We start from the raw sequence: 26,348 nt of genomic DNA, 5'->3' as shown, positions 1-26,348 counted from the left end.
GCCTGCATGATTTGGAACTTCCTCAAATGTTATCGTTGATTCTGTGGGTTGTGCATGTTCTCGCCGAACTTTTTGTAATCAAATTGTATGCGCGACACGAATTGTGTAGTACTTTCTGGAAGCCACGTGGGTACCAGCGATTACGCTGGAACGTTCTACGAGTCATGTATAAAAGCCGACGCACTTGACCAGCAGACCAGACTTTCGACAATCGCTGACTGTGCCAACCCCACCTAGACAGCACAAGGCCTGTGCACTCCGATCCAAACGTCATGCTACCTGGCCCGAAATTTCTATTGCCAAGGCTGGCGTGACGAAAGCGATGACGTCAAAATCACTGTTGCTTACTCGGGAGCATCCCCATTAGATTCTATGGCAGTCGGGCCAGGTATCATGACGTCATGGATCGGAGTGAACAGGCCTTGTGCTATCTAGGTGGTGCCGACTGTGCTCGCCGCTATCGTTGTGCTTTGAGTGTAACATGTTTTTCTGAGCAAAGGTTCCCCCAATAAAGAGTTAGTTTCGTGATTCACTGTTTTTACTGTTTGCTACTGTGTTTTTCACCGTCCCTACAACGCGGCAATATGCAGCAAAATAACAAGTTATGATCGCATGGAAGCCCGGGCTATTCAATCATTAGTTTGCCAGAATCGCTTTGTCGTATCATAAGAGAGGGCGCATATTAACACACATACTCAGCAGGCCCTTGCCCTGTCTATAATTCAACTGTGCATGAGTGTTAATTTGCACCCCCTCTTCTATGTTTCACCAACAAGCCAAATAAGAAGTACTCTTACTCGTGTAATGAGAATCAGTTGTTCCCTTGTTTTCCTTTATCTTCCTCAGGTATCCGTCAATGAAGTCTCTCTCTGCGTAGTGGTCCATGTTTCCTTCGTGCTCTTTAACTGCGTCTCTGAAATGTAAAATGCCGGGATAAAAGTGTTTCCTGTGAAATCGTTTCTCTGAAATGTAAAATGCCGGGATAAAAGTGTTTCCTGTGAAATCGTTTCTCTGAAACGTAAAATGCCGGGATAAAAGTGTTTCCTGTGAAATCGTTATGTGCAATAACCGCTTACTATAGTATTGTGTCTAGAGGTCCAAGCACTCGTATGTGAAATCGTTGCGTGTCAATAAAGGCACTAAATTATGTTATTTCTGCCTGGAACGTCAAGGAAATTAGTGCAGCCATGAATGAACACTGCTAATTCCACTCCATTCATATTGCCGAACACGCTCTGAAGTCACATCAGGGAGCCTTGTGAGTTACAATAGTGATAATCCTTACTGTTGGAATGAAGGCTCGCAGCTGAGAAACTATTCAGCGGCCTCCTGACATTCAAACTTGCTCTCTTAGGCAAATAAGTATATTGAACGGCACTTCTCACTGCGTGGTTTTAATAATCCCTGTGTTCTTAGACGAGAAAGAAGGACAATGTTTGGGAAGGTGAAAGCTGAGTTCGACGTTCATTAAATAACAAATATATAGAAGATTTCACCTGATCGACATGCTACAAAATACGGCCGCCGATCCAGCTTCTTGCCTATCCCACGGCACGGGTGGTGGGTGTCATTATTTTAAAGAGCGGGAGAGAGGTGTATTACGCTCCTAAGTGAAGTGACAAATGGGAGCGGCTGCTAACTTTATTTGGCGATGCCTTTATTTACGCTCACTAAAGTGTAAGTGCAATACGATGCAACGGGAGTAGCATACCATATTTCAGCCATAAGCAGTGCGGCGTGGTGTCGTTTTCTGAGCTCTGGTCATGTCGCTGGTTAGCGCGGTACAAGCGCGGTGTGTTCTGAGCCTTGTCGAAAGGACACTTACAAAAGTATGCCTAGTCTGCGCAAACCACAACCCCTCTAGGGCTATACACATTTCAGCGGCCGTGTGCAGGTTAGGAAGTAAATCTGCGAGTTCCGAGTGTATGTTTCGCCGAATGGGCCACAAAACAGGAAATAGAAGCCTTCCCTGCACTCTCGAACGTTTCAAAAAGACCTTTGCGATACAGATACTTCCGTTTTATCTTGCTATGTCTATTTCACTTTGAAAACGCTTTGGATTGCATACACGTCATTCACTGCATATATATATATATATATATATATATATATATATATATATATATATATATATATATATATGTATAAACACTCCAGAGACAGGAAAATACATGAAAGCTCGACCATTTAGGGTCATGTAAGTGTTGCTACGCTTGGCTGATTGAACCGCTTGTGTGTGCGTCCGTTTCTGGTCTTTAGAACTGCGGACTCCATCTCTCTCGCATTTTACGACAGAAAATCCTCCGGCACTCATTTGGCGTGAGTGTGTTTTCACCACCGCTCATAAAGATTTCTCTATTCTCTGCTCGTCATTTCCTCCCCAATTAGGCTAACTTACCCGAGATCAGCCTGCTCACCTGACATGCTGTGTCAGTTCCTTCATTATGTAGTTCATGATGCGCAACTTCGAATTTGGAATGTAATAAGCCAGCGTGCGAAGCACAGGAATGAAATCCATCACACAGAAGAAGTTCGCGTTGCGCAGGAACATGCTGAGCAGACCCTCGAAAAAGCGACCCTTGGGATCCTCCAAGTCATAGCGCCGCCCGAAAACCAGTGCTGAGATGTTGTTAGCAACACTGGCCGCGAGTGGCTCAGCTATCCGCATTGGTTGTCCTTTGACCGATGCCAGAAACTCCAGGAAGCATTCTAATTCTTCCTGCATATTGAAACGAAAAGCATAATGATACATATGCCACCATCATTTCAAGCACAAAGGGGTTGTGAGGTCACGGATTGAGATTTCAATAATCACAAATAAGAGAAAAGAAATTAAAGTTACACCCAGAAAACGCTCCGCCAACTTTCTTACGTGAATATGTTCCTCCATAGATTTCTTGGCAAAACCCAGGTTCCTCAATACGTGAAAGCAATATCTTCTGTTGACTAGCCATGCTTCGCCGTTCAAGGCAGCAATACCTGTTTAGAAAAAAAAAAACGTTTTAGGAGTTCTGACACCGAGCTTTGTGTACTGTAACCAGCATAGTTTCAAGACACGCGCAAAGAAACTACATTAAGGAAAATGAGGACATACGAATGTATCGACTTTCGTACCATTCACGCCGAGGTAATTAAAGATGAAATCGCTGGGTCGATAAAGTACGTCAGGATTTGAGAGTCCTTCTCGAACGGATGTCACGTCGTTCAGCACCACAACGTCCTTGATTCCGAGCTGAAGTCTGCAAATGTGAAGTTCTAGTGATGCGGTGTACCACTGACACGCTTTTGTTAAGCGAACACGGAAGAAAACTAGTTAGGTGGTCATTTATGAGTTTAGCGCAGTCCGCATTATCGACGGCCTTTCCTCCTTCGCGGAGGGCTATTCTCATATTGCTCTAAATTCTGCCGACCTATCACATAAAGCCAGTTCGTTGATTTCCGGGGCACAGTATTTGGTAGTAAATTTCAAGATGGAGTAAAGTCGAATGTGTACTTCCACTGCCAAATGCGGCATATTTTGTTGAGACTTACACGTTGTATACTGCCTCAATGTATGAGAAAAACTTTATTTCTTTCTTTAACATTGCCAAATACCTATCGCTTCGAAGGACACCGAATTGCCTGAAGAAGGAGCAACCCTGTGAGTAAACCATACACAAATCGATGCTTGATCTGCTGCCGTCACTTTGCGCTACAGAGAGAAATTGAGCATGCTGCGTATAGCTGATAGCTGTAGAAAATACTCCAGTGCCAGATGAAATCCGAGCCGCTGTTTTTACGACAAGGTTGCTGTTCATGCAGACATGCCGAAAGGCGCTGTGCGTAAGATAAATAAATAAATGTTATGCTGTCAACAAATGAATTGTGCAACCTCCTTCATAACAGAACACGGTTTGACCAATTAGATATCTCTAACCTCTTTGGAAGTTAATTGTCGTTATGGGCATTCATTGGAGTTATTTTGGCATTGATTGGAGGATGTGTTGTAGCTGATTAATAACAAAGAATGCGAGAAAAAATAACACCTTATGATGGGACCATATTTCTCGCTCAGCTCCTGGAATACTACGTGGTACGGTTTCCAAATGAATGGAAGATAGCCAAGTAGTGGAATGCCTTTTGGCCCAGGTGGCAAGTGCTTGTCCTTTCCGCGTCTGCTCTTTGAAGTGAGGTTCTGTATCGTCAGCAGTCCACCAAGTATGACAGCCAACCAGGCCAAAATTACTGACCAGTTGCCTTCCCAGGAGGCAATCTGAAAGACAAGAAGCAACCATGCAAGCAATCACTAAATTAAGATTTGTTGAACAGTTATAAGGATAAGTTTTTAACCAAGAAAATTAATTGTCTTACACATAATGATCAAATGAAGTTGTGCAGTTTAACGTTCCAAAGCAAGACACATGTTTGTAAATGTCCATGGCATTGGCTTCTTCCTCAGTAAACTTTGAAAAGTAAAATTATGGGGTTGGAATTTCTAAAGACACAAGGTCAGAGAGACACCACCGTGGGGTGCTCTAAATTATTGTCGACCACCTGTGGAGTACTTAAGCGTGCAGCTAAATGAAAGCAGACGATCTTTTTTGCATTCCGCGCTCGTCATAATTTCGGCAACTATGGCCGGAAATCAAGCCTGCGACCTCGAGCTCCGCAGCAGACCGTCACGGCCACTCGCATTTACAAGTATAGATTTGTGTAAGGGTAACTCCAACCATGATATAAAACCACTTGTGGGGAAAGGGAGAGGGCAGCCCCTTTGAAGGAGTTTTGTGGACGTACTACGGAAACTCACGCTTGACGCGCCATAAATGCCTTTATCTCATCCTGCTTTGAAAATGCCTTGAAAAAGACAAGTCCACTTGTCGAAACGTTGGCTCCTGCTCTCACCTTGTTCTTTAATCGTCTTTAATTTCCATCTCCTGCATTTCCCGTGTTTTCTCTGGTTACCTCATCCTGTGTCACTTGGCTTTGAAAGTGCAACGTCAATGTTTTATGCAAGCTTACAACGCTGTTTGCACAGCAGAGCTCTACCTTGAACTTGGTTGTACTGTAACAAATGGAGCCAAACAATTTTGTCGTAGTGCACAAGAAATTTCTTGTGTAGAACTCCACTTTGCAGCCGAGAGGTGGTGACACACAATGTTGTTTTTACACAGCTACCCATGTGGTATAAAAATACAGATTTCTCTCGCTCAAAGATACCATCCTTATTCAGGAGCTTAGAACTGGTACGTCATGGAACCACGCCAATCGGCTAAACGACGTTATCACGCTTTGTACGTGTCCATTAGAGGTATTCGCCTGCGGAGCCTCACCCGTAAACAACACTAAAAACGGCACTCTGTTTATCATGACTAAGCTCCATATCAAGATGTTTACTTAACGTTGACCCCTGCGCTCAGCAATATACATCAATGCGCAAGTACGAATAATAGCCCTGCTGTAACTCTTGAACTGCACCCTGTTAACTCTAAAGAACATGTTTGCATTCACGTGCAATTTTGCGTGCATTTGCGGGCTTCTTTCACGCTTAGAAAAACACTTTTATGTAGCACGTATTGCGCAACAGAACGCTGTATAGAGAGTTTTTCATGTTGTTCTACGATTTTCTCATTTACACTTTTCATCAAATATTTGAGAAGTTCATTGTTTAAGACTAATTATGTAATTAGGCGGAATGCAAGAAATAATCTGAGTAGCTCCAAGCAGCGGCAAGCATCATTACCGTGGTTCTGTCCAGCTATGAGGCATTTCCATATTTCTAAATATTGGTACATGATACTTATGACATCCTGTAGAGCAAAAGAACGTACTCACCTTGGGAAAGAATTCCCAAAAATCTACGTGTGTCATATCAAAAGCTGTAAGCCTGGTCTTAGTTTGGCAGAAGCCGCATGACCCCAGTCGTCCCTTTCTCCACCGTACAGGCAACCACAGTGGACCGCGACCTAGGCTGCCCGCGTTCTTATCTACAGACGCCGTTACTCTATTCTTCTGCGCGTTTTCACGTGATAAGGGCCCATTAACAACCTTAAGCGACAATAAATGTGCTCCACTCGAAAGGCTTTTGACCTGCTACAGGGCAAGACGAAACGATAGCTTGGAAAAAGATATTGCGATACCTGAGGTTCAACGCTTCGTATCAGGTAGCCTGCGGTAGGGTTCTGTTACCATATCATACATGGTGACTGTATCCAGAGTACTCCTATTACACATCGATGTTTTCCGAAGCAGCTAGTACCAAACAAAGAAAAACCGGTAGAACACATCTCACGATGACTGTCGATGGTAATGTGTTCTGCACTGAATTCATATAGCGACACAACGTATTGCCACCGTCGAAACGAGTTATGGGCCTGTACTGCAACAGGGCTCCTCTTTCGCGCTTCCCTAGGAGCACTCGGTGCCATCTTGCGCAGCTTCTACGAAGCCTGCGCGTGGCTACCGAAATGCATGGCGCGCCTGTGCGTGGCGAACACTTAGAAACGCGTCATGCGGCAGCAGTCTCTCTCTCGCGCTCATTTCTGGACTTGCTGCTCCATCTAGGGGTGCCGCCGAGAAGCGCGCGCGTGGCCGCCGAGTCGAGAAGCGGGGCGCGCCGGTGCCTGCGAACGCAGGGAATTGTTCTTTCGCTTGCCGCACCCAAAGTAGGACATACTCAGTGACCCATGTTGGTCAGACGTTTATTGAAGAGCGGAATATACCTATAGTACATTCATGGCGCAGCTCGCTAAAGCGATGGCGTGGAAGACTTTAATTGAAAAGTGGCATATAGCCGGTGCATCTGTGGCGCAGCCTGCTAAAGCGCCGGGGTTGCTGCCCTCGAGGACAACTCGTGACGTGAGTTTGATTCTGCTCAGCATCGGAGAAATTGAGGAATCTCTTTCGTCATTGTAGAGTGGCACATTCCCAGTGGAAGATATCCAGTTACCCAAGTTGGCGTCAAAGAATCTCATTGAAGAGCGGAACGCACCTACTGGCACATACCCAGTCACCAAAGCGGGCCTTAAAGACGTTCATTGAAGACCAGCACATACGCAATGGCACATACACAGTGCTCCAAGTCAACGTCAAAGTGTTTCATTGAGCAGCGGTACCTACCCAGTCTCGCGTCTACAGCGACTCATGTCGGCGTGAAAGGTGTTCGTTGAAGAGCGGCACTAATGTAAACATTGCCACATACTCAGTGACGCAAGTCGGTTCGACGGTTGGTTCCGAACCCTGTTCCCTAAGCACAGCATCCCGATTCGCTACCCATTCCACCATGGCGTCTCCAGTGACCAAGGGAGGCGGGAAAATGGTTAGGCAGATACATACAAACCCTGCTCCCGGAAATTAAGGGCGTGAAGTACCCTACGAATGATAGCGCATTAAAGGTCCCTGTGCTCGCGTTGTAGTGGGCGTTAGAAAACCCCAGGTGGTCAAAATTAATCCGCAGCCCTCCACTACGGCGTGCCTTATAATCAGAACTGGTTTTGGCACGTAAAACCCCAGAAAGAAGCTTTCTTTACCTCGCAGTCCCATTTTGCGGGTGCTGGCTGCTGCTGTCTTTACGATTATTAATTCAACTTGGCTCATTAGATATGTGACACTCGGTATTCGCGGCAATAGACAACTTGGGTCGCTGGATAGCAACTGGGAACTGGGAAGAAGGCATACGTGACTATCTTGGGTGAAGTATTGGAGCGGCATAGTGGTAGTCCTCTCCAGCGCTTTGCTCGGGTACGTCGCTCGTGCTCAGGGTCCGTTCCCCACCTAGACTGTCGCCGCTGCGCCGCTCCTAGTTCCCTCAAGTAAACACCTTAACAATTCGTGGAGCGTGCTGTGCCCTCAAAACACCACCCTGGAACTGGCAAACCAAGTGAAAAAAAAAAAAACTTCGATCCCGTACCCTGCCATCTACCATGCCTCAGGACGCCTCCCAGCGACCACCTGCACCGACCGCGTGTCATGGTGTGCCTCATCAATGTGACCTTGCCATCTTCACGGGCGTGGATGACACCAATGTAGAGGAGTGGCTCACCACGTACGAGAGGTTAAGCGTGCATAACAAGTGGGACGGACCAGCCAAACTATGGTAAACAACCACGAAGCAGATTTCTCGACATGGTCCGCCTTCAAGACCGCCTTTGCAGATGTATTTGGTCGCCCCGCAATTCGTAAGCTGCGTGCCGAGCAGCGTTTGCGGGCACGCGCTCAGCAGCCGGGTGAATCATTCACCAGGTATATTGAAGAGCATTCGCGGCGACACCACTTTTGCGCCCACGTTCCTCCCCGGAGCACTTGTGTGGCTCTCGGTCCCTTCCACTGCACCTAGCCTCTCTTCGAAACTATTGCCCAAGTATGAAGGCGCCGACCGTGTCGTCAAACGCACATCTGCGGTCAACTACGTGATCGAACCCATTGAACCACCTTCACACATGTGCCGTCGTGGACGGGACATTGTCAACGTCGAGCGCCTCAAGACCTACTATGACCCAGTGATAGTGACAAGCTGTTAGGTCCCTTTTCGTTCCCGGGGGTAATTACACTGAAGGATTTGAACGGTATAGTGGGTCGTCCTCTTCAGCGCTTTACTCTGAAACGCCGCTCGTGCTTGGAGTCAGTGCCCGGCCTAGACTGTCGCCGCTGCGCTGCTCCTAGTTCCATCAAATAAACACCTTAACGCTACAAATATTCTACAGCTACCTTAATTGGTTCTCCAAGGTAGCTGAAAGTTACCTATCAAGAAACGGGTCAGGCAAGGGGCCACAATCTCTCGACTGCTATTCACTGCATGCTTAGAAGAAGTGTTCAAGCTATTAGACTTAGGAGGATCAACGGCGAATTTCTCAACAACCTTCGGTTTGCAGGTGACATTGTCCTGTTCAGCAACACCGGGGATGAATTGCAACAAATGATTGAGTACAATAACCGAGAAAGTGTAAACGTAAGGATGAATAATAATATTCAGAAGACAGATGTTCAATATCATTACAAGGGAACAAAAATTAATTATCGCCAGTCACCCTCTAGAGTCTGTTCCGGAGTAAATTTATCTATATTTGCTACTTACAGGAGAGCCTGATCCTAAGAAGAAAATTTACAGAAGAATAAAAGTGGGTTGGAGTGCATATGGCAGGCATTACCAAATCCTGATTGGAAGCTTACCACTGTCGTTGAAAAGTGTACAATCATTGCATTGTAACGGGGCTAGAATATGGAGCAGAAACTTGGAGGTGAACAAAAAAGCTCGAGAATCAGATGAGGACCGCGCAAAGAGCGATGGAGCGAAAACTTTTAGGCGTAAAGTTAAGAGACAGGAATATAACGGTACGGATCAGGAAGCAAACAGTGACAGCTGATATTCTAGTTGACATTAAGCGGGAAAAAGGGAGCTGGGCAGGCCATGTAATGCGTGGGATGGATAACCGGTGGACCATTAGAGTTACAGAATGGATACCAAGAGAAGGGAAGCGCAGTCGAGGTCGGCAGAAAACCGGATGGGCTGATGAAGTTAGGTAATTTGCAGACGCAAGTTGGAATACGCTAGCGCAAGACAGGGGTAATTAGAGATCGCAGGGAGAGGCCTTCGTCCCGCAGTGGGCATAAGAATAGGCTCATAATGATATTCAGGATTGATCAGTCCACATTTTTAGACTGCACTATATTCGGAATCGGTCCATATATTTAAGTAGAGCTGAAGCGTAATATTGACACAGGGGCAGGAACCAGGCAAATACAAGCGCAAACTTCCAACTATTTTATTCATAGAAAACACGTCAATTTCGCGCTTCTGCTGCACTTATAGGTTACCGACTACCCGCGGTAGTCGGTAACCAAGACAAAGCATAGAGATACCAAGACAAAGCATAGAGAGTAACCAAGACAAAGCATAGAGATACGAAATACTAGCGAGTTGCTTTTCGTTAGCGTTAACCTCTCGTGTCACGGCACCCTTTGCTTCCAATTTTAACTTCCTCAGTAATCTTTCACCAAGGAAATCCAAAGTACTCACCGGATAATGAGGTTCTCACCTCTGGTTAACCTCCCTGCCTTTCCTCTCTCGCTCTCTATCTCTCAATTTGACTGCCTAAATCAGTTGAGTTGATTAGAGAAGGCTTTGGTTATTCGATGCGAGCATGTCTTGCGCAAAGCAGATTCTAAACAAGATGTGGCAATGCCGTTCTTCACTAACTTCGGTTGACTATATACAGCAGAAATCGAGAATGCGCTTCACAGATCTGGGTGAAAGCCAATAAGTGGGATATTTCGATCTGAAAACTGGATGCACCGCAATAACACCTGCAAACATTTGCGAAAACACCTCTCTTCACTATGCATCGAGGATCCCCTCCGTGCGAAGTGACGTCATCCAGTTCCTGGTGACAGGAGCTTCTTGCCCTTTGTTTGTGTTTAGCATTGATGTAGAGGACTAATTTTACTCTGCAGAATGACACTGTGCTGACGTTTGTGCAAGAATGTATACAGAATGACAATGATGAACGGCGTTTCCAAGACAAGGGTGGCGTTTCCATGAGGGCCTTCCTGGAACTGTTGTCCGCGTATTTAGCTTCGGCGCTGCTCGCTCGGAGGGATGATGTTTAAACGCAGAGATCGCGAGTTTGTATTGGTTCCCGCGGGGCGCCAATACTTAGTGAAATATACATGAGTAGGATTGATCGTGACCTTGCGGTTGTCTTGGAAGGTGTTGTGCTAAAAATTATGCTCTATGTTGACGATTATTATTTTTTTGAGGCGAACGGATGCGTCGGTACTACAGAGTGAATGTGCTCAAGCTATTCAAGTTGTGGTTTGAACGTCATTTTTGAAGTACCTAGGAAGTGGTGCATCCAGTTTTTGGATATAAATAACCTAATTGGGTGCGCATGTGAACCCCATTCCAGATTTCCGCTCTGGTCACTCGAAGTGAATGAAGTGCCGTATTGCCACTTCTTGTTTAGAATCTGCTTTGCGCAAGTAATGCCTACATCGAATTACTGAATCCTTTTCTAACCACCTCAGCAGACTTCGGCAGTCAAATTGAGTGACTAAAAGGGTTGGAGATGCTGAGTCTCGTATTTAACAACTGCTTGTGTATCGAGGGTACCCCTTAGTTTCATTGTATTTCATGCATGAGCTTTGTCTGTCTCATTTTTTTTAAAGTTTTGTATCATCGGTATCTAACAGGGAAATATTCCCTTAAATGGGGAATAAAACCTTACGCTCCTACGTGCCCTTCCTTCCCGGGCCATAAGAAGCCCCCCCCCCCCCCCCCCTCCCCCGAAAAAAAAAAGACCATGTGACGGCAGAAAGTACTAACACAATCACCGCAGGCGTGTTGACAAGGCAACACCGGCATACGCTTTCCGTTGTTCACTGAAGCTGTTTCCTCCCCGAAATGGCCACCTGAGAGGCTCTATAGATAATACCAGGACGTTTGTCCCGTGACGGGGGGTGGTCAGTGCGGCCTTGGCCATAGAAAGGTCAACTCGACAACACGTGTATGATGCATTGTGTACGTCGCTGTCGTTTATCTTCATGTGCGTCATAAAATAGGACACTATTTGAAGTCAAACGGAGCAGGAAAGGTCGGAAAAGCGAGCTGGCAGGAGGCAACGTTCCCATAAAGATGGTTGTTATTTTCAGCGGTTGTTCTTGAATAGCTCACGTCGACGTTCGCCAGTGAGCTGTTATGTTGCTTGCTGCATAATCTTTTACTTTCATCTGGTACACATCATCAGATCCCGGGCCCAGCTCTACCAACGTTTTAGAATCTGTTACTTCAGGTGTTCATCAATAGAGAGAGTCAATTATTTTTGTGAACGAGCAAAGATTATAATATCCGTGTTCATAGCTGTTAGCAGAAATACACTTGAACTGCTCTGAAAGACGTTCTGTTTGCGTTCATTCACTAGCTTTCGGTATTTTCAAATATATATAAACTACAGATACTGTGCCACGTCGAAATCCATTATGAGCGGCGAAATCCTTTAGCACTGGCTTCATCGTTTCGCGCAAATATATCAACGCATATGTGTGAGGCAGGGCCACCATCTTATCTACGGCAGCCTAAGCAATTGGAGGCTGCAATCCGAGCAGGTAAAAAACAAAAAAAAAAAAACAAACAAAAAAAAACGTTAAGCGTTAATTGGCGACCCCAACATAGTTTTCGGAGCTTCTCATTATCTTTTAATGTGGCATTTGCTCACATAAATGACCATCTTCTTATCTCTTGTTTTCCAACGGATGGGCTCTTCTTATCTCTTCACACTGCGTCCTCCAGCTCAAACAAGCGCTCGGGAAAACGCAACTTTTTCTCTAGGCGGGCCCGCATGCTTGTGCCGCTGAGACGGGCCATGTCAGCATCTGCAGCAATTTATTGAAGTGGTGGAACGCAGCACTAGAGAAGAAGGCAAGTTGCCGGGTCGCTTATTCGCCAGATTTCGCGCAAGTCAAAGGAGGAACAGAAGCTTGCTCTGTACGAGTAAATGCGTTCTGCGGCAGTGAACAAAAAAGACACGACAGCGAGGGCAACAAACTTGCATGTGCTGTCCATGTTTCTTACTTACACCTTGTGAACGTGTTTTTTTTTTTTTTTTTCAGCCACAGAAGTGATTTTTGGCTAGGCCTCCCGCAGACTTTCTGTCCACTGAAACTGCGTCATCTTCCAACGTAGTGGCGCAAAGCCCACGCTTCAGGCAAAACGGGTACTCATTTCTTATCGATGCGCCTTTTTCACGAAACGTGCATGACTTACGCTACTCTTCATTTCAATTCGGTAGCAAAGTTCGGACATTTTCACGGTGGTCTTCTCGAGATTGGTTCTCGATATATTAAAGCTAAGCTTTGTTTAGCGAATCCTACACGTAAGACAGCAATCATATAACGAACTGACTTATATGTAGCCCCAGCTGTACTACCTCTGCTAATGTGCCCTTAACCGGCCGTGTTCTCTGCGAAATAACGCAGTGAAGCAACAGACGGTATCTAAATGTCCTCTGCAATAAATACGCGTCTTCAAGCGCAAAACTCCTCTATTCAAGCGAAGCCTTTAATGCCTCATTTCCCGGTGTTTGCCGTGTCTGCTCGATTTGTTTCTCGCCGAATGAGGTGGGTTGACCCAGTGTCATAGCAAAGTTGGCCGATCCCGGAGGCAGGGTAATCCGCGGTAACGTGGATCGTGGGGGAATTAGAGGATGAATTCTGCGCGTCTTCTCATATTGGAGGACAGGCACGTAGTCGGTATGCTGCAAAACGTTGTGCAGATGATCAACAGTTGTATAGCATTTAATTAACCTCTTCACGAAAGCTTCGCTGCATATAGATTTCAATATGTGCAGTGCTCAGCGATTTGAATCATGATACTCGGAGCGTGTCACTGCCGGCACTTTTTGCGTCACCGGTGAGCGCTGGGGAAACCGAGCTGATACATGTTTGTATCAGATGAAAGCGAGAGACTTTGTGATGTGTTGCCACTGCATTCTGTCCCTCAGCGATCACCCAGCGCTTACCGGTGGCGCAAAATGCACCGGCCGTCATTCTGTCCGAGTATCGCGTTTCAATCGCTGAGCACTGTAGCTGGGATTAGCAGAACATTTTCAGCAAAGCTATTGAGGTTAGTTCGCAGCGTTTTTCATGCGAAGGCTTCACTGCCTTCGGTGAAGGCGGTGATGGCTTGGTGACGGCCTATGGCGGTGGCGTGATTCCTCTGAAATGTCAATTGCAGAACTATAACTTTGAATAGCATGGGAGGGGCGAAAGACGAATCCTGGATTGCCTCCCCTCCCCCCTGCGCTATCCGAAGTGATGTAATTGTACCAACTAGCCCGATCGCAGAGCTTGGTAAAACCTAGTAGACCAGCAAGCAACGCAATCTGCATGACAGCTCTGCATTCGCTTTAACGCAATGATCAAAAGTGTATGTAATATATTTCAAGGAATAGAAGCCCGTAGGAACAGAAAAAATACCATGACGTTACTGACGTTTCGGCCGGGGTCTGGCCTTCATCAAGATGATGAAGGCCCCTCTTGATGAAGGCCGGACCCCAGCCGAAATGTCAGTAAAGTCACCTTATTCGTCCAACGTGCTTCTATTCTTTGAACTATTTCTGTGCCGAATCCTGTGAAGCTATGCCTCATATATATATATATATATATAGGGTGTCCCAGCTATCACGCAGCACGATTTAAAAAAGAGGAACGGCGTTACAGGAAGCAAACGAAGTGCGTATTGTTTCCAGTACAGTGGAGTAGCCGCCAGTATTTTTTCGTTACTGAGATTTATTTAATTAATTGTAATCAATTATCTAACTCGAAAAGTACTGTCCTAATTATCAAAGTGTCAATGGGAAAGTTGTAGAGCAACACGAAAAACTCCCGATACAGCTTTCTGTTGCTCAATACGTGCTACATAAATGAGTTTTTCCGAGTGTGAAAGAAGCCGGCGAATACACGCAGAATTGCCGCGCGACTGGCCGCTCGGGGCACTTTGCGTGTATTCGCGGGCTTCATTCACACTCGGAAAAACACATTTATGTAGCACGTATTGAGCAACAGAAAGCTGTATCGGGAGTTTTTCATGTTGTTCTACAACTTTCTGATTGACAGTTTGATAATTAGGACAGTACTTCTCGAGTTAAATAATTAATTACAATTAATTAAATTCAGTAACGAAAAAATTACTGACGGCTACTCCACTGTTCTGGAAACAATACGCACTAGGTTGGCTTCGCGTAGCGCCGTTCCTCTTTTTTTAAATCGTGCTGCGTTATAGCTGGGACACCCTGTATAATATTGTCACAGTGCGTAAGGTGGAAAGAAGAAGACATGGTTGGTGCCTTGGGAGACGACAAAGAAGATTCTGGGTTTTCGCTTCTCTGCGTAGCCATTAAAACCCGTCTGTAAAACCAGTACGTTTCTTCCTTCCCGTAACATTATTGGTGGACGTGCGGGGTACTCACTTGCGCAAGACGGAGCTCCGCAGCGGACGTAACCTGGCTGCCATGTCATCCGAAGGGGAGTCTTCAACCGCGGCCCCGTCGACGCCACCGACGGTCATCCTAACCCAGCCCCGCGACCCTGGCATGTTTTCTGGGATTGACAACGTTGACGTCGATGACTGGTTGGCAAATTACGAACGGGTCTGCGCCAGCAACAGGTGGGATAACACGCTTATGCTGGCCAACGTAATATACTACCTCAAAAAAACGGCACGAGTCTGGTTCGAGACACATGAAGAAGAGATTACCAGTTGGGAGCAATGCAAACAGAAGCTTCGTGATTTGTTCGGCAAGCCCATCGGCCGCCAACGTGCTGCTCAGAAGGACCTTGGGACCCGTGCACAGACGTCCACTGAATCTTACGTGGCGTACATCCAGGACGTTTTGGCTCTTTGCCGCAAGGTGGATAAGAACATGACAGAGGCAGACAAGGTCAGTCACGTTTTAAAAGGCATAGCGGACGACGCGTTTAACCTTCTCGTGTATAAGAACATCAACACAGTCAATGAGATCATTAACGAATGTCGCCGCTTTGAAGAAGCGAAAAGTCGCCGCATAGTTCAGCAGTTCACGCGCCTACCCAACACCGCTGCTTCAACGACGTGTGAAGACCTTTGTCTTCCGCGTGAGCCCACTCCCTCCGAGAACGTCGTACGTATAGTCCGGCGAGAAATTGAAGCAGCGTCTCCTGCCACACAAGTGACGCAGTGCTTTGACGATTCCCGGCCGCTCGTGTCCCTCATACAATCGGTCGTTCGCCAAGAACTTTCCAATGTGGGTCTGCAATCCATCTGCTCCGCCAACCGTCCTGACTTCGCTTCGTCTGCTGCCTCTGCCCCTGTTTACCGGAACCAGAGCGGTCCTTACCCGAGCTATCGCAACCCGGCCGAATGGCGCACATATGATGACCGACCCATCTGCTTCTATTGTGGACGTGTGGGCCACATCTCTCGCCATTGCCGAAGTTCCTGGTCGGCCCTCTCTCGACCAAGCTTTCCCGCCTACCGCCGCTCCCCACTGAATCCTCGCCCGCCTGCGCCCCCCACCGAGTTCGAAGATGCACCTGACAACGCCCGAGTCATTGCGACTAACCGCTCATCATCACCGCACAGTAGCCGCTCCCGTTCACCCCAGCTGCGTCGTTCCCCGTCCCCTGCTTACCGTCGCCGCTCTCCGACGGGAAACTGACTGGGGCAGCTCCGGGAGGTGACGCTGCTCTAGCACCCCGGCCTGAAATTCCTCTGTTGACCCTGCCTACTGATCGGAACCTTTTGGACGTGGATGTGGATGGTTTGCCTGTTACAGCACTCATCGACACTGGAGCGCAAGTTTCCATCATGAGTGCTGACCTTCGGACGCGCCTGAAGAAAGTCCTTACTCCTGCTCCGACTCGACTGCTACAGGTCGCCGACGGTGGAACTCCGGCTGTGCTCGGAATGTGTGCTGCACGTGTCAGTGTCGCCGGACGCCACACGTCCGTCTTGTTTAGTGTGCTCGAACGCTGCCCCCACGATGTGATCCTCGGCCTCGACTTTTTGACCACCCATTCTGCTCTGATTGACTGTTCAGCCGGTGTTGTCCAACTTGACCTACCCCTTTCCATTGACCTTCCTGCTCAAGCCCCAACTCAGCTTTGTTCTGCGGATTTTATTCGTCTTCTTCCCCAAGCAGCAACCTGCATCACCGTTTTCGCCTCTCCACCTGTTCCAGACGGAGACTATGTCCTCACTCCCGCGACTTCAGTCCTGCTTTCCCACAATGTCTCCTTCCCACACACCGTCATTTCTGTAGCGGCCAATCAGACCTGTCTTCCCATCCTCAATTTCGGCCAGTGCCCTCAGGTACTTCCTCGAGGGATGTCACTTGCCACGTTGTCACCGTCCCGCGAGTGCTATATTTCAGCACTATCTCTTGTTACATCTTCGACCAGTGCTCGTTCTGCGCCTTCTGCATCTGCACCGGCCGACGACATTGCAAAGATGATTGCGCCGGACCTCGACCCCCAATCCGCCGCAGAGCTCCATGACCTCCTCGAGTCCTTCGCCGACATTTTCGACCTGAACGATCGCTCTTTGGGTCAAACTACGGTTGTGAAGCATCGTATAAATACCGGCGATGCGGCACCTGTTCGCCGACGCCCATACCGGGTGTCGCCCTCTGAGCGACAAGTTATCCAGAGCGAAGTTGACAAAATGCTTGCCAAAGGGATTATTGAACACTCTTCCAGTCCGTGGGCTTCCCCTGTTGCGCTCGTCAAAAAGAAGGACAACAGCTGGCGATTCTGCGTGGACTATCGTCATCTAAACCAGATCACCAAGAAAGATGTATACCCGCTTCCACGGATCGACGATGCTCTGGACTGTCTTCACGGTGCCACTTATTTTTCATCAATAGACCTTCGCTCCGGATATTGGCAAATTGCCGTGGATGAAATGGACCGTGAGAAGACCGCATTCGTTACACCTGACGGCCTCTATCAGTTTAGGGTAATGCCTTTCGGCTTGTGCAATGCCCCGGCGACCTTTGAACGTATGATGGACATGCTCTTGCGTGGATTGAAATGGTCCATCTGCTTGTGTTACTTAGATGACGTCATCGTATTCTCTCCAACTTTTGCGGCCCATCTTGAACGACTTTCATCTGTGCTTTCCGTTTTTCGCGCCGCTGGCCTGCAGCTCAACTCGTCCAAGTGCCACTTCGGTCACCGCCAAATAACCATGCTCGGACATCTCGTCGATTCGTCAGGCATTTGCCCCGATCCCGCTAAAGTTCGTGCAGTGCAGAATTTTCCTGTACCGACCTCTGCCAAAGATGTTCGCAGCTTTATCGGTCTTTGTTCTTACTTCCGTCGGTTTGTGCAAAATTTCGCGCATGTTGCTCGTCCCCTGACTGACCTCCTCAAGCAAGATGTTCCTTTCTGCTGGGGCTCTGAACAAGCGACTTCTTTCTCGCGCCTCATCACGCTACTCACCACACCACCGCTTCTCGCCCATTTTGACGCTTCTGCTCCGACAGAAATTCGCACTGACGCCAGTGGATACGGCATCGGCGCAATTTTAGCCCAACGCCAACGTGGGCACAACCGCGTTATCGCCTACGCCAGCCGCCTCCTCTCCCCGTCTGAGCGCAATTATTCGATTACTGAGCGGGAATGTCTCGCCCTCGTTTGGGCTGTGGGCAAGTTCCGACCTTACATATATGGTCGACCATTTACGGTTGTAACCGATCACCACGCCCTTTGTTGGCTTTCTTCCCTCAAGGATCCCACCGGACGCCTCGGTCGCTGGGCCCTACGCCTTCAGGAATACACATACACTGTAGTCTACAAGTCGGGTCGTTTACATCAGGACGCCGACTGCCTGTCTCGTCACCCCGTCGATGCACCGAACGATTTAGTGGATGCCGCACCGATCTGCGTCCTCTCGCTTTCCGCCTTGAAAGACATAGGGGCTGAACAGCGACGCGATGAATCGTTACGGCAGCTTATCGAACGCCTGCTCTCTGACCCGTCTGACCCATCCCTTCACATGTTCGTACTACAAAATGACACCCTGTATCGCCGCAACATGCACCCAGACGGGCCCGAGCTGCTAATCGTCATTCCGTCTCATCTTCAGCAGACTGTACTCCAGCAACTGCACGACGTTCCCACTGCTGGACACCTTGGCGTCTCTCGGACCTATGACCGAATTCAGCGACGATTATTCTGGCCCCGTCTCAACCGCTCCGTCCGTCGCTATGTCGCCGCGTGTGAGTCGTGTCAACGCCGAAAACGACCTGCTGTACATCCCGCTGGTCTGCTGCAGCCTCTGGATATACCGACCGACCCTTTTTTTCGCGTTGGCGTTGATCTTCTCGGACCATTCCCTATATCAAACGACGGAAATAAGTGGATTGCCGTCGCTACGGACTATACCACCCGCTATGCCATTACAAGAGCCCTTCCCACCAGTTGCGCTACAGACGTCGCTGACTTCTTGCTTCACGACGTTATCTTACACCACGGCGCACCTCGTCAACTTCTCACCGATCGCGGGCGATACTTTCTTGCCAAAGTCATCGACGACTTACTTCGATCCTGTGCTACTAAACACAAGCTTACTACAGCCTACCATCCTCAAACTAACGGTCTTACTGAACGCCTGAACCGGACAATAACTGACATGCTCGCGATGTATGTTTCCTCCGATCATCGCGACTGGGACACTGCTTTACCATTTGTCACGTTTGCGTACAATTCCTCGCGCCACGACACAGCTGGTTATTCGCCCTTTTACCTTCTATATGGCCGTGAACCGACCTTGCCTTTCGAGACTCTTCTTTCGACCACACTCGACTCGCCGACGGAGTACGCTCGTGATGTTATAACCGCAGCGACCCAGGCACGCCAGATTGCCCGTCTTCGTCTCTCTGCTTCCCAAACACGTCAGAAGTGCCGTTACGATCAGTGCCACCGCGATGTCGAATACGAACCAGGTGATCTTGTGCTAGTTTGGTCTCCATCTCGACGTGTCGGCCTTTCGGAGAAACTCCTTTCGCGATACTACGGCCCTTATCGCATCCTCCGCCAGGTGACGCCTGTCACATATGAAGTGTCTCCTCTGGATGCTACCGTGCCTTCACCTCTATCTGACGTCGTCCACGTCAGCCGCCTCAAACCGTTCCTTTCTGGAACCAGTGAGTCGCACCAGTAAGGTGCTTCTTCTGACGGGGGTAATGTCACAGTGCGTAAGGTGGAAAGAAGAAGACATGGTTGGTGCCTTGGGAGACGACAAAGAAGATTCTGGGTTTTCGCTTCTCTGCGTAGCCATTAAAACCCGTCTGTAAAACCAGTACGTTTCTTCCTTCCCGTAACATTATAATAGAACTACGGCGAAGAGAGTACCACTCTCGAAACTGTTCGCATAAATAAACCTAAAGTTTTGTTTACGACAACACCTCCATTGTGCCCTCATTTCTGCATATAACAAGTGGCCCCTTGATCTCCTACCTTCTCCTGTTATATATATGCGCGTATACTTGCGTATATCTCACTCGAATTAACAATTTTTTTGTGCGGTTTATGTTGGCCAGTAACTCGTAATCCGTATTCATCATGATGCGTTTATCCGGCTGCAGATTAGAAGTCAGCTGGAAGGGGCCCAAGTGGACAAACACTTTTCATGTATCATGTCCGGCCATTTTGGCTAAGACCAATTATGGTAACATTGCTGTGTTTTGCTTTTTCGACTTTCTTTACACCAAGTTATGTGTACAGTAAATATTCCGTTTTACTTGGTAACATTGGAAAGCTTTCGCCCGCACGATCCAATGAAATGCTGATCAGTCACACCATTACCGACGAAAAAAAAAAGAAATGCTGGCCTAACAAGTCGAACCAATGGCGTAAGAACCTAAAGTGCACTGCAGTCCGAGTACTCAAGTTGACGTACTACAACACACACGAACATAGAGGTAGAATATAGTCTAAGGCATTTATAAAAAATGAAAAAAAGTTGAGGATCCATTCCGCTCTGTGGAGATGGATGACCAGCGAAGCTGTAGCACATCACACAGGGTTAGACAGGGGTACATGAATTTTTCGTCATATTTGTAATGGTAGTGACGATAGCTTTGCGATCATTCTGATATACACTGATCGGTTCCGTTACAACCTTAGACAGATTCTTAGCCAAACTTAAATCTATGGACGACCGTTGTTGAGTAGTTGAGTGACTTGGATTGGCGTGGCACTTGAAACCACACTCTGCTAGCACAAACTGAATGAACCATTTCTGGTCTAGTTTTGAAATCTCCACATAGAAGTATCCAACGATGATCACAGGGGTAGTGTCATCACGGCTAATCCATGTAACGTGCGTGGTTATGAACTTCTCGATATCACACTTGGGTGCGCCTGGAGATATATGCATATTGAATATCCCAATTCCGTCCTTTCTATGTGCGGCACAGACATCCCCACAGTCAACGTTTATAGATACACGTTGCCCCCAGTCGGTGGCATTGTTTCCTTGCGAGTGAAGGATGTATAGCTTCCTGCTCGTGAGTCCATGCGCTGTTCACAAACGATTCAAGTATGCCCATCGACTTAAAACAATGTATCTTGGTTTACTTATTTTATTTACTATTATTATTTATTATTACTATAATTAGAGGCGGAGTGCTTGAAGCCTGCTTCACCTCCGCCGCGGCTCGGCCCGGTATTTCACGATCTCCGGAATCGGCCCATGCTCACATTTTTTATTGTTGACGCACACACACGAAAAATACATGGAACCCTAGCCATATACAGCTTCACTGTAATAAGAATCAAATATCAGTATAAAGCAAAAAGAAAGCTAAAAATTGGAGCATGTAAACCTAGTTTATGGAAACGCCACAGCAGGCTCGCCATGTCATGGCTTGGGTGTTAGGATGGATAGTTGGGCGTGTTGGTTAAGCATGATCTGAAGTGAAGGCGCGAAAACGACGACGGACGAAGAGGCCAAAATTGAGGCCAACAGGATCATTGAAGTAGGTGATAAGTGCGTAAGTGTTGCCTCAATATCTCTATCACGCAAAGAACTACTTTACCTGAACGCGAATGCGCACTGAGAAACTGTGATTGTGCTCCCTGTATAAATTAGTGGCGTTCCTTTCTGATTAAACATTGTTGGAAGTGGCGCCCTGTGTGTGTGTGCTCTCTCTTCGTCCGTCGTCGTTTTCGCGCCTTCACTTCAGATCATGGCTTGGGTGGTGTGGCTCCAGGCAGTGCACGCTCTCGGTCGTTCGAGGCAGCTCGCGCCTTGAAATGACTGAAACACTCATTGATGTACAGAAACGCATTAATGCGTCAGGACGCTTAGTTTTGATAGAACCAATGGTGAAAAATGAACTCGGATATAAAAACACTTATCACCCGTTCTACGCGCTCTAGGTATGTACTAACTATCCGGAGCCTCGGCACTGTTGCAAAACGCTTAGAGACGCGGACATGGTACGCTTGAACAATTCTGACCCTTTCGGTTCTCCTTTGCTCGCGGAAGCGCGTATCCCTAGACAATTAAATCGCTCATTCAGGTTAACAAGCGCCAACCTAAATGCATACTTAATATATCCATCCTACCTTTGTCGATCAACCTTCATCACGTGGTGGCTAAAGAAATCTTACCGTTTCAGTTCAGATATCCCATCTCCAAGCCACAGAGAGCCATATGGTTTAGCGTCTTCTCACGACTACATTGCCATGAATCTTTCATAAGGAAGTGCTGAATCAGCGCTAAAGAGTTCAACGGACCGAGTTGGGTAACGACGCCTAGAAGATGCGTCGGGCGAAGGGTCTTTGAAATGAGCAATAATTATAGTCGCACCGAGTAGCACTATCGCCAGCCACGTGTTACTCGCAGACCTTTTTACGATTGCTCTTATTGTTCCCGTAGTGCTTACCAGCCGCAACTTCCGTGGTCGCCTGGTTTGGTTCAGCGATCTAATAGACCCCCCCCCCCTTTTTTTTTTTTATAGCAATGCTTTCTTTTCGGAATACTCGTGGGCATCGTCGTCGTCATACCGTCGCTTTCGATATGAACCGAAGAGTGACAGAAACTAATCGAATCAAATATCGAAAACTTTTCGAATAGTTTTTGAACAGTTTCGAGTACTGAACAGCAGTCGTCACCATTAATATGAAACAATGCTCACATCCTAGTGTTATTAACGTTACCAGCTTTCGGCCATTACACTGCACGTTATGAAGCCTTGCTTATTAAAGCATAAATTATTAGGAACAATATCTAGTTATTTCGCATACCCGGGACCTTTCGGCGAGTGCGAATGATCATTGTGTATAAATTCTATAGCTCCGTAAGGGACCTGTACCCTGCTCGTAACTTGTCATTTTTTTTGTACTTACTCCATATAAAACTTCTAATTTTTGTATGCCTACTATGGCCATAGGGATCAAATTTATGGCAATATTGCTCAAATTTCATGTTTGATTGTGCACAGTTGACTTCTCTAAAGCATTCGAAAACTGCTAAAAAATATTCCTATTTACCAATAGTGACTTTTTTATTCAAAGATCGAATTGCATAAGGCAACATTTCATTCATTATTCGAGAGTTTTGAAAATTCGCACACCCCTACATGCATGCTTCTCTTTCTTCGTATCATCACACTGAAACAAGTGGCATCTCATCACCGGGTTACACTTTCTGACATGACTTATCTAACCACGTCGTAAGCTATCCTTTTCACATAATTTTTCTTCTTTTGCAAGTTGTTGTGCAGAAAATTATTAAATTGTACTGATCCAACACCATTGAAGTCGCGGAGCTGTATAATGTGCTTGGCTCCGTTTTTGTCAATCAACTTTGACGCTTGACTTCCTTGTAAACTGTCTTTCTCTGTTGCTTGGTTTGCATTGACTCAATTTTTGTAGCAAATATATCCGCATGTCTTGCTTAATTTACATCTAGTGCACGCCATATCTGAACAACTTCCTTTAGTTTGGTCTATATTTGTCCATAAGAGCACATTAAACTCTCAAATCAATGAGTAATAGTCACTCGCTGTTCCCTATCGCGGTATGAAACGCAATCCTTGCATCTCATTCGCGACAGCAATCACCGCGGGCGCGGTAGCGAGGGAGATGGTTTTGCCTTCTTCGGGAAGAACCCTGAATCTCTGAAGCGTTGTAGCCACGTACAGGAAAACCTCCATCAGGGCCAACGTTTCCCCCGGGCACTGTCGCCTTCCTGCAAGTGAACCAAAGACAAGAAAAAAAATATAATCCACGTAGACTAGGAAGAATTATCCGACGTCAGATAAAAGTCAGTCTGCATGCTCGAAGTGTTTGTGTGTCTCAGTAATTATTTACCTACCCTCTTTGCTCAGTCGCCAAGATGTGAAGTGTGATAAATTTTCAAAGAATTAATTATTGATATCCCGCCTACTTCGTTCAATCCTTAGCGTTTGACGACGTCATGATGTCGCTTTCCAAGGGGTAAATGGTGTCATAGTGTGCAGTCAGCACAAGCACTCATGGAGTCGCATGCAAGTGCATACTATTAGAGCGAAAGCTTTACTAATCTAGTCGATCCGAGTTTCGCTGTCACCAGCAATGTGACCTTCATTTGACCGCAGCTGCACTGTAGCCTTGGCAACACATCACGTGACTCGCCGCGCTGAGCTCCGCCGGCCTTTGACCGGCGTCTGCCCACCCCGTAAGCGGCGCCTGAACACCCCGCGGATATCGCCCGGCGAGCTACTTCACTGGAGAGGGTCCGGAATGCCAAGCGTTCGAAGCTAGCGTCGAAGACTGAGGAAGAGCGATCCGTTCGCCTCGCAAAACGCTTGGACTTGTCAGCTTATAATTTATACCTGGCTTAACGATGAGTGTATACCTAAGTATAATAATTACAGCTAAATCAAAGGTTAACCAAGTGAAACCAAGACTTAACCAGGCTAAACCAGGCTTTCGTTTTGCATATACATGGTTATCTGAGCTAAGCCGCAGCCAATTTATTTATTTTTTTGGTGACGCTTTCTTTGCGGATCCTCCCATACTGTCCTGACCTTAGCAGCTGGCTACACGTGTGCTGCTAACACTGTGTTTAGAGAAAAATTTATTCCAGCAAACGACAATACGATCACTTTGCGACATGATCACGACACAAGGCACTTGGACGGCACAACATTAGCAACTGTGCACTATATATGCAGACTGCTGTCTAGCCGAATAGATTTGTTACAGCGAGGCTGTATATGGCTGCCCCAAGAAATTTTCTGCGGCCTGCGTGTGCACCGTCACGTCGACAAAGAAAACTTTTGGACTCCGGAGCTAGTCCCGTGAACCTCAACGAATATGCCCACAATGCTGCACGAGGACTTGTCAACCGTGCAGCCACAAGGCAAGAATATGCTGAGGTTCCTGAATGCAAGGACCTCACGTACAACGAGCTAACCAAGCACTTCTACCACAACGCAGGGTCTTCCCCTCTCCACACAGTAAACTAAATAGAGCTCAGGCCATTACGCTAAGGCTCTTACAAACGAGAACTTATCCGAACCCTCTATTAATCAACAAGATCTGTCCGGAGATCTCTACACCTACAACATGCGCTAAATGTAACGACACCATAGATCTTAGTCATATGCTCTGGCGTTGCACCGTGTTACGCAGCGACAAGGACAACACTGAAGAGCGGTGGGACGCAGCTCTACGCAGTCTCACGTTAGATAAACAGCTATGGGCAGTCCAACGGGCCCGCGAAGCGGCCGATAGGCTAGGCCTTCCGGTCCCAACGTGGGAGCCAACGTTTATAGATACTTTTTAGTATCCATAAACGTTGGTGGGAGCGGCCCGTTTCGGGCTAGGAAACTAGCGCGACCCAATGGACCATAATAAAGTTTTAGATGCGTAAGCATCTTATGCTCGGGGCAGTGTCCGTTCTGCGGCGTCCGCACCCATACTGTGCATGCGCAACTCGCCCTCATTCTCCTCTCCTACGCAGGTGTGCGCTCTCCTCCTCCCCTCTCCCCCTCTCCGCCACAGGTGCGGCGCAGCAAATCATTGCATATAACCCTCTCTCTTACTCTCTCTCTAAGGGTACGCCAGTAGGCGGCGCAAGTTTCGCGGCGCAGTATAAAGCGCGCGTTCGCTGTGCTTCCGTCACCAATTCCTAGCGCACCGACGCTAGGAATCACGTACGATCTCTAAATAAAGACGCAACAACCCCGTACAAACGTCTCCTCTCTCCTCAATACATTCTCTCACTTTAACTTTCATTGGGTTGTGTTGCCAAGTGAAACGAAACTCGATGCGCACCCCCCGCGATGCTTTCGCATCCCACCATGGTTGCCCGTAGGGTGAGATGATGTGATTTTTTCCATCCATCCGGAGCTAGTGTAATTTTTAGTTTCCGCCTAACAGAGTTATGTTTTCTCGTATGTTCAAATTACAATCTTATGCTATGATGTCTCAGGTTGTGTGTAAGTCGTACTTAACAAATTTTGTGACGCACTTTACTTTGAGAAATTGAATTATTTCAATAGCGCACTTGCGCCAGACGGAGGGTCTACCAAAATGAGGACATATGCTACACTCCGGTGCACCTGCGTGCGCACGTCAAGAACTTCTGCACGCGATGCATCTGTCCTTGATGAGTAGGCGCTCTGCGCGTTGCATCGGTCGCGCAGAGTGTGCTGCGACCGTAATCGACATCAGGGCAAGACTTTAAAAAATTACAGTGACGTTCACTTCGTGAACGCGGGTTACGCGCAAGCGTATGGATGGAAGCGTATGGATGCATTTCTACTCTGCCAACAACCGCGCTCGTCGCTCGCTCGCACCGTCTCTCATCTCCACACGGCTCTGACCTTTATGCGCTGTGC

At 47.4% G+C, this 26,348-nt stretch overlaps 2 protein-coding genes across 2 annotated transcripts in view; both read right to left on the bottom strand.

Annotated features, from left to right (window-relative positions):
- LOC119448183 (uncharacterized) overlaps nt 1-5,958 on the bottom strand; it is a 42,447-nt gene extending 36,489 nt beyond the window's left edge. The window contains exons 1-6 of the mRNA XM_037711626.2: nt 5,815-5,958; nt 4,026-4,252; nt 3,115-3,239; nt 2,873-2,979; nt 2,418-2,719; nt 798-913 (exon numbers count right to left, since the gene is read on the bottom strand). Coding sequence (XP_037567554.1) covers nt 798-913; nt 2,418-2,719; nt 2,873-2,979; nt 3,115-3,239; nt 4,026-4,252; nt 5,815-5,850 — 913 coding nt within the window. The 5' untranslated portion in view covers nt 5,851-5,958. The remainder of the gene's footprint in view (nt 1-797; nt 914-2,417; nt 2,720-2,872; nt 2,980-3,114; nt 3,240-4,025; nt 4,253-5,814) is intronic.
- Nucleotides 5,959-22,461: 16,503 nt separating this feature from the next.
- LOC119448180 (uncharacterized) overlaps nt 22,462-26,348 on the bottom strand; it is a 54,969-nt gene continuing 51,082 nt past the window's right edge. The window contains exon 19 of the mRNA XM_049665135.1: nt 22,462-23,710. Within this exon, the coding sequence (XP_049521092.1) occupies nt 23,532-23,710 (179 nt within the window). The 3' untranslated portion in view covers nt 22,462-23,531. The remainder of the gene's footprint in view (nt 23,711-26,348) is intronic.

This window comes from Dermacentor silvarum, chromosome 4 (assembly GCF_013339745.2).
Source record: "Dermacentor silvarum isolate Dsil-2018 chromosome 4, BIME_Dsil_1.4, whole genome shotgun sequence".
NCBI classification, from domain to species: Eukaryota; Metazoa; Arthropoda; class Arachnida; order Ixodida; family Ixodidae; genus Dermacentor; species Dermacentor silvarum.
Note: the sequence above shows the minus strand (reverse complement) of the source record. Positions and strands in the feature narration are given on the sequence as shown.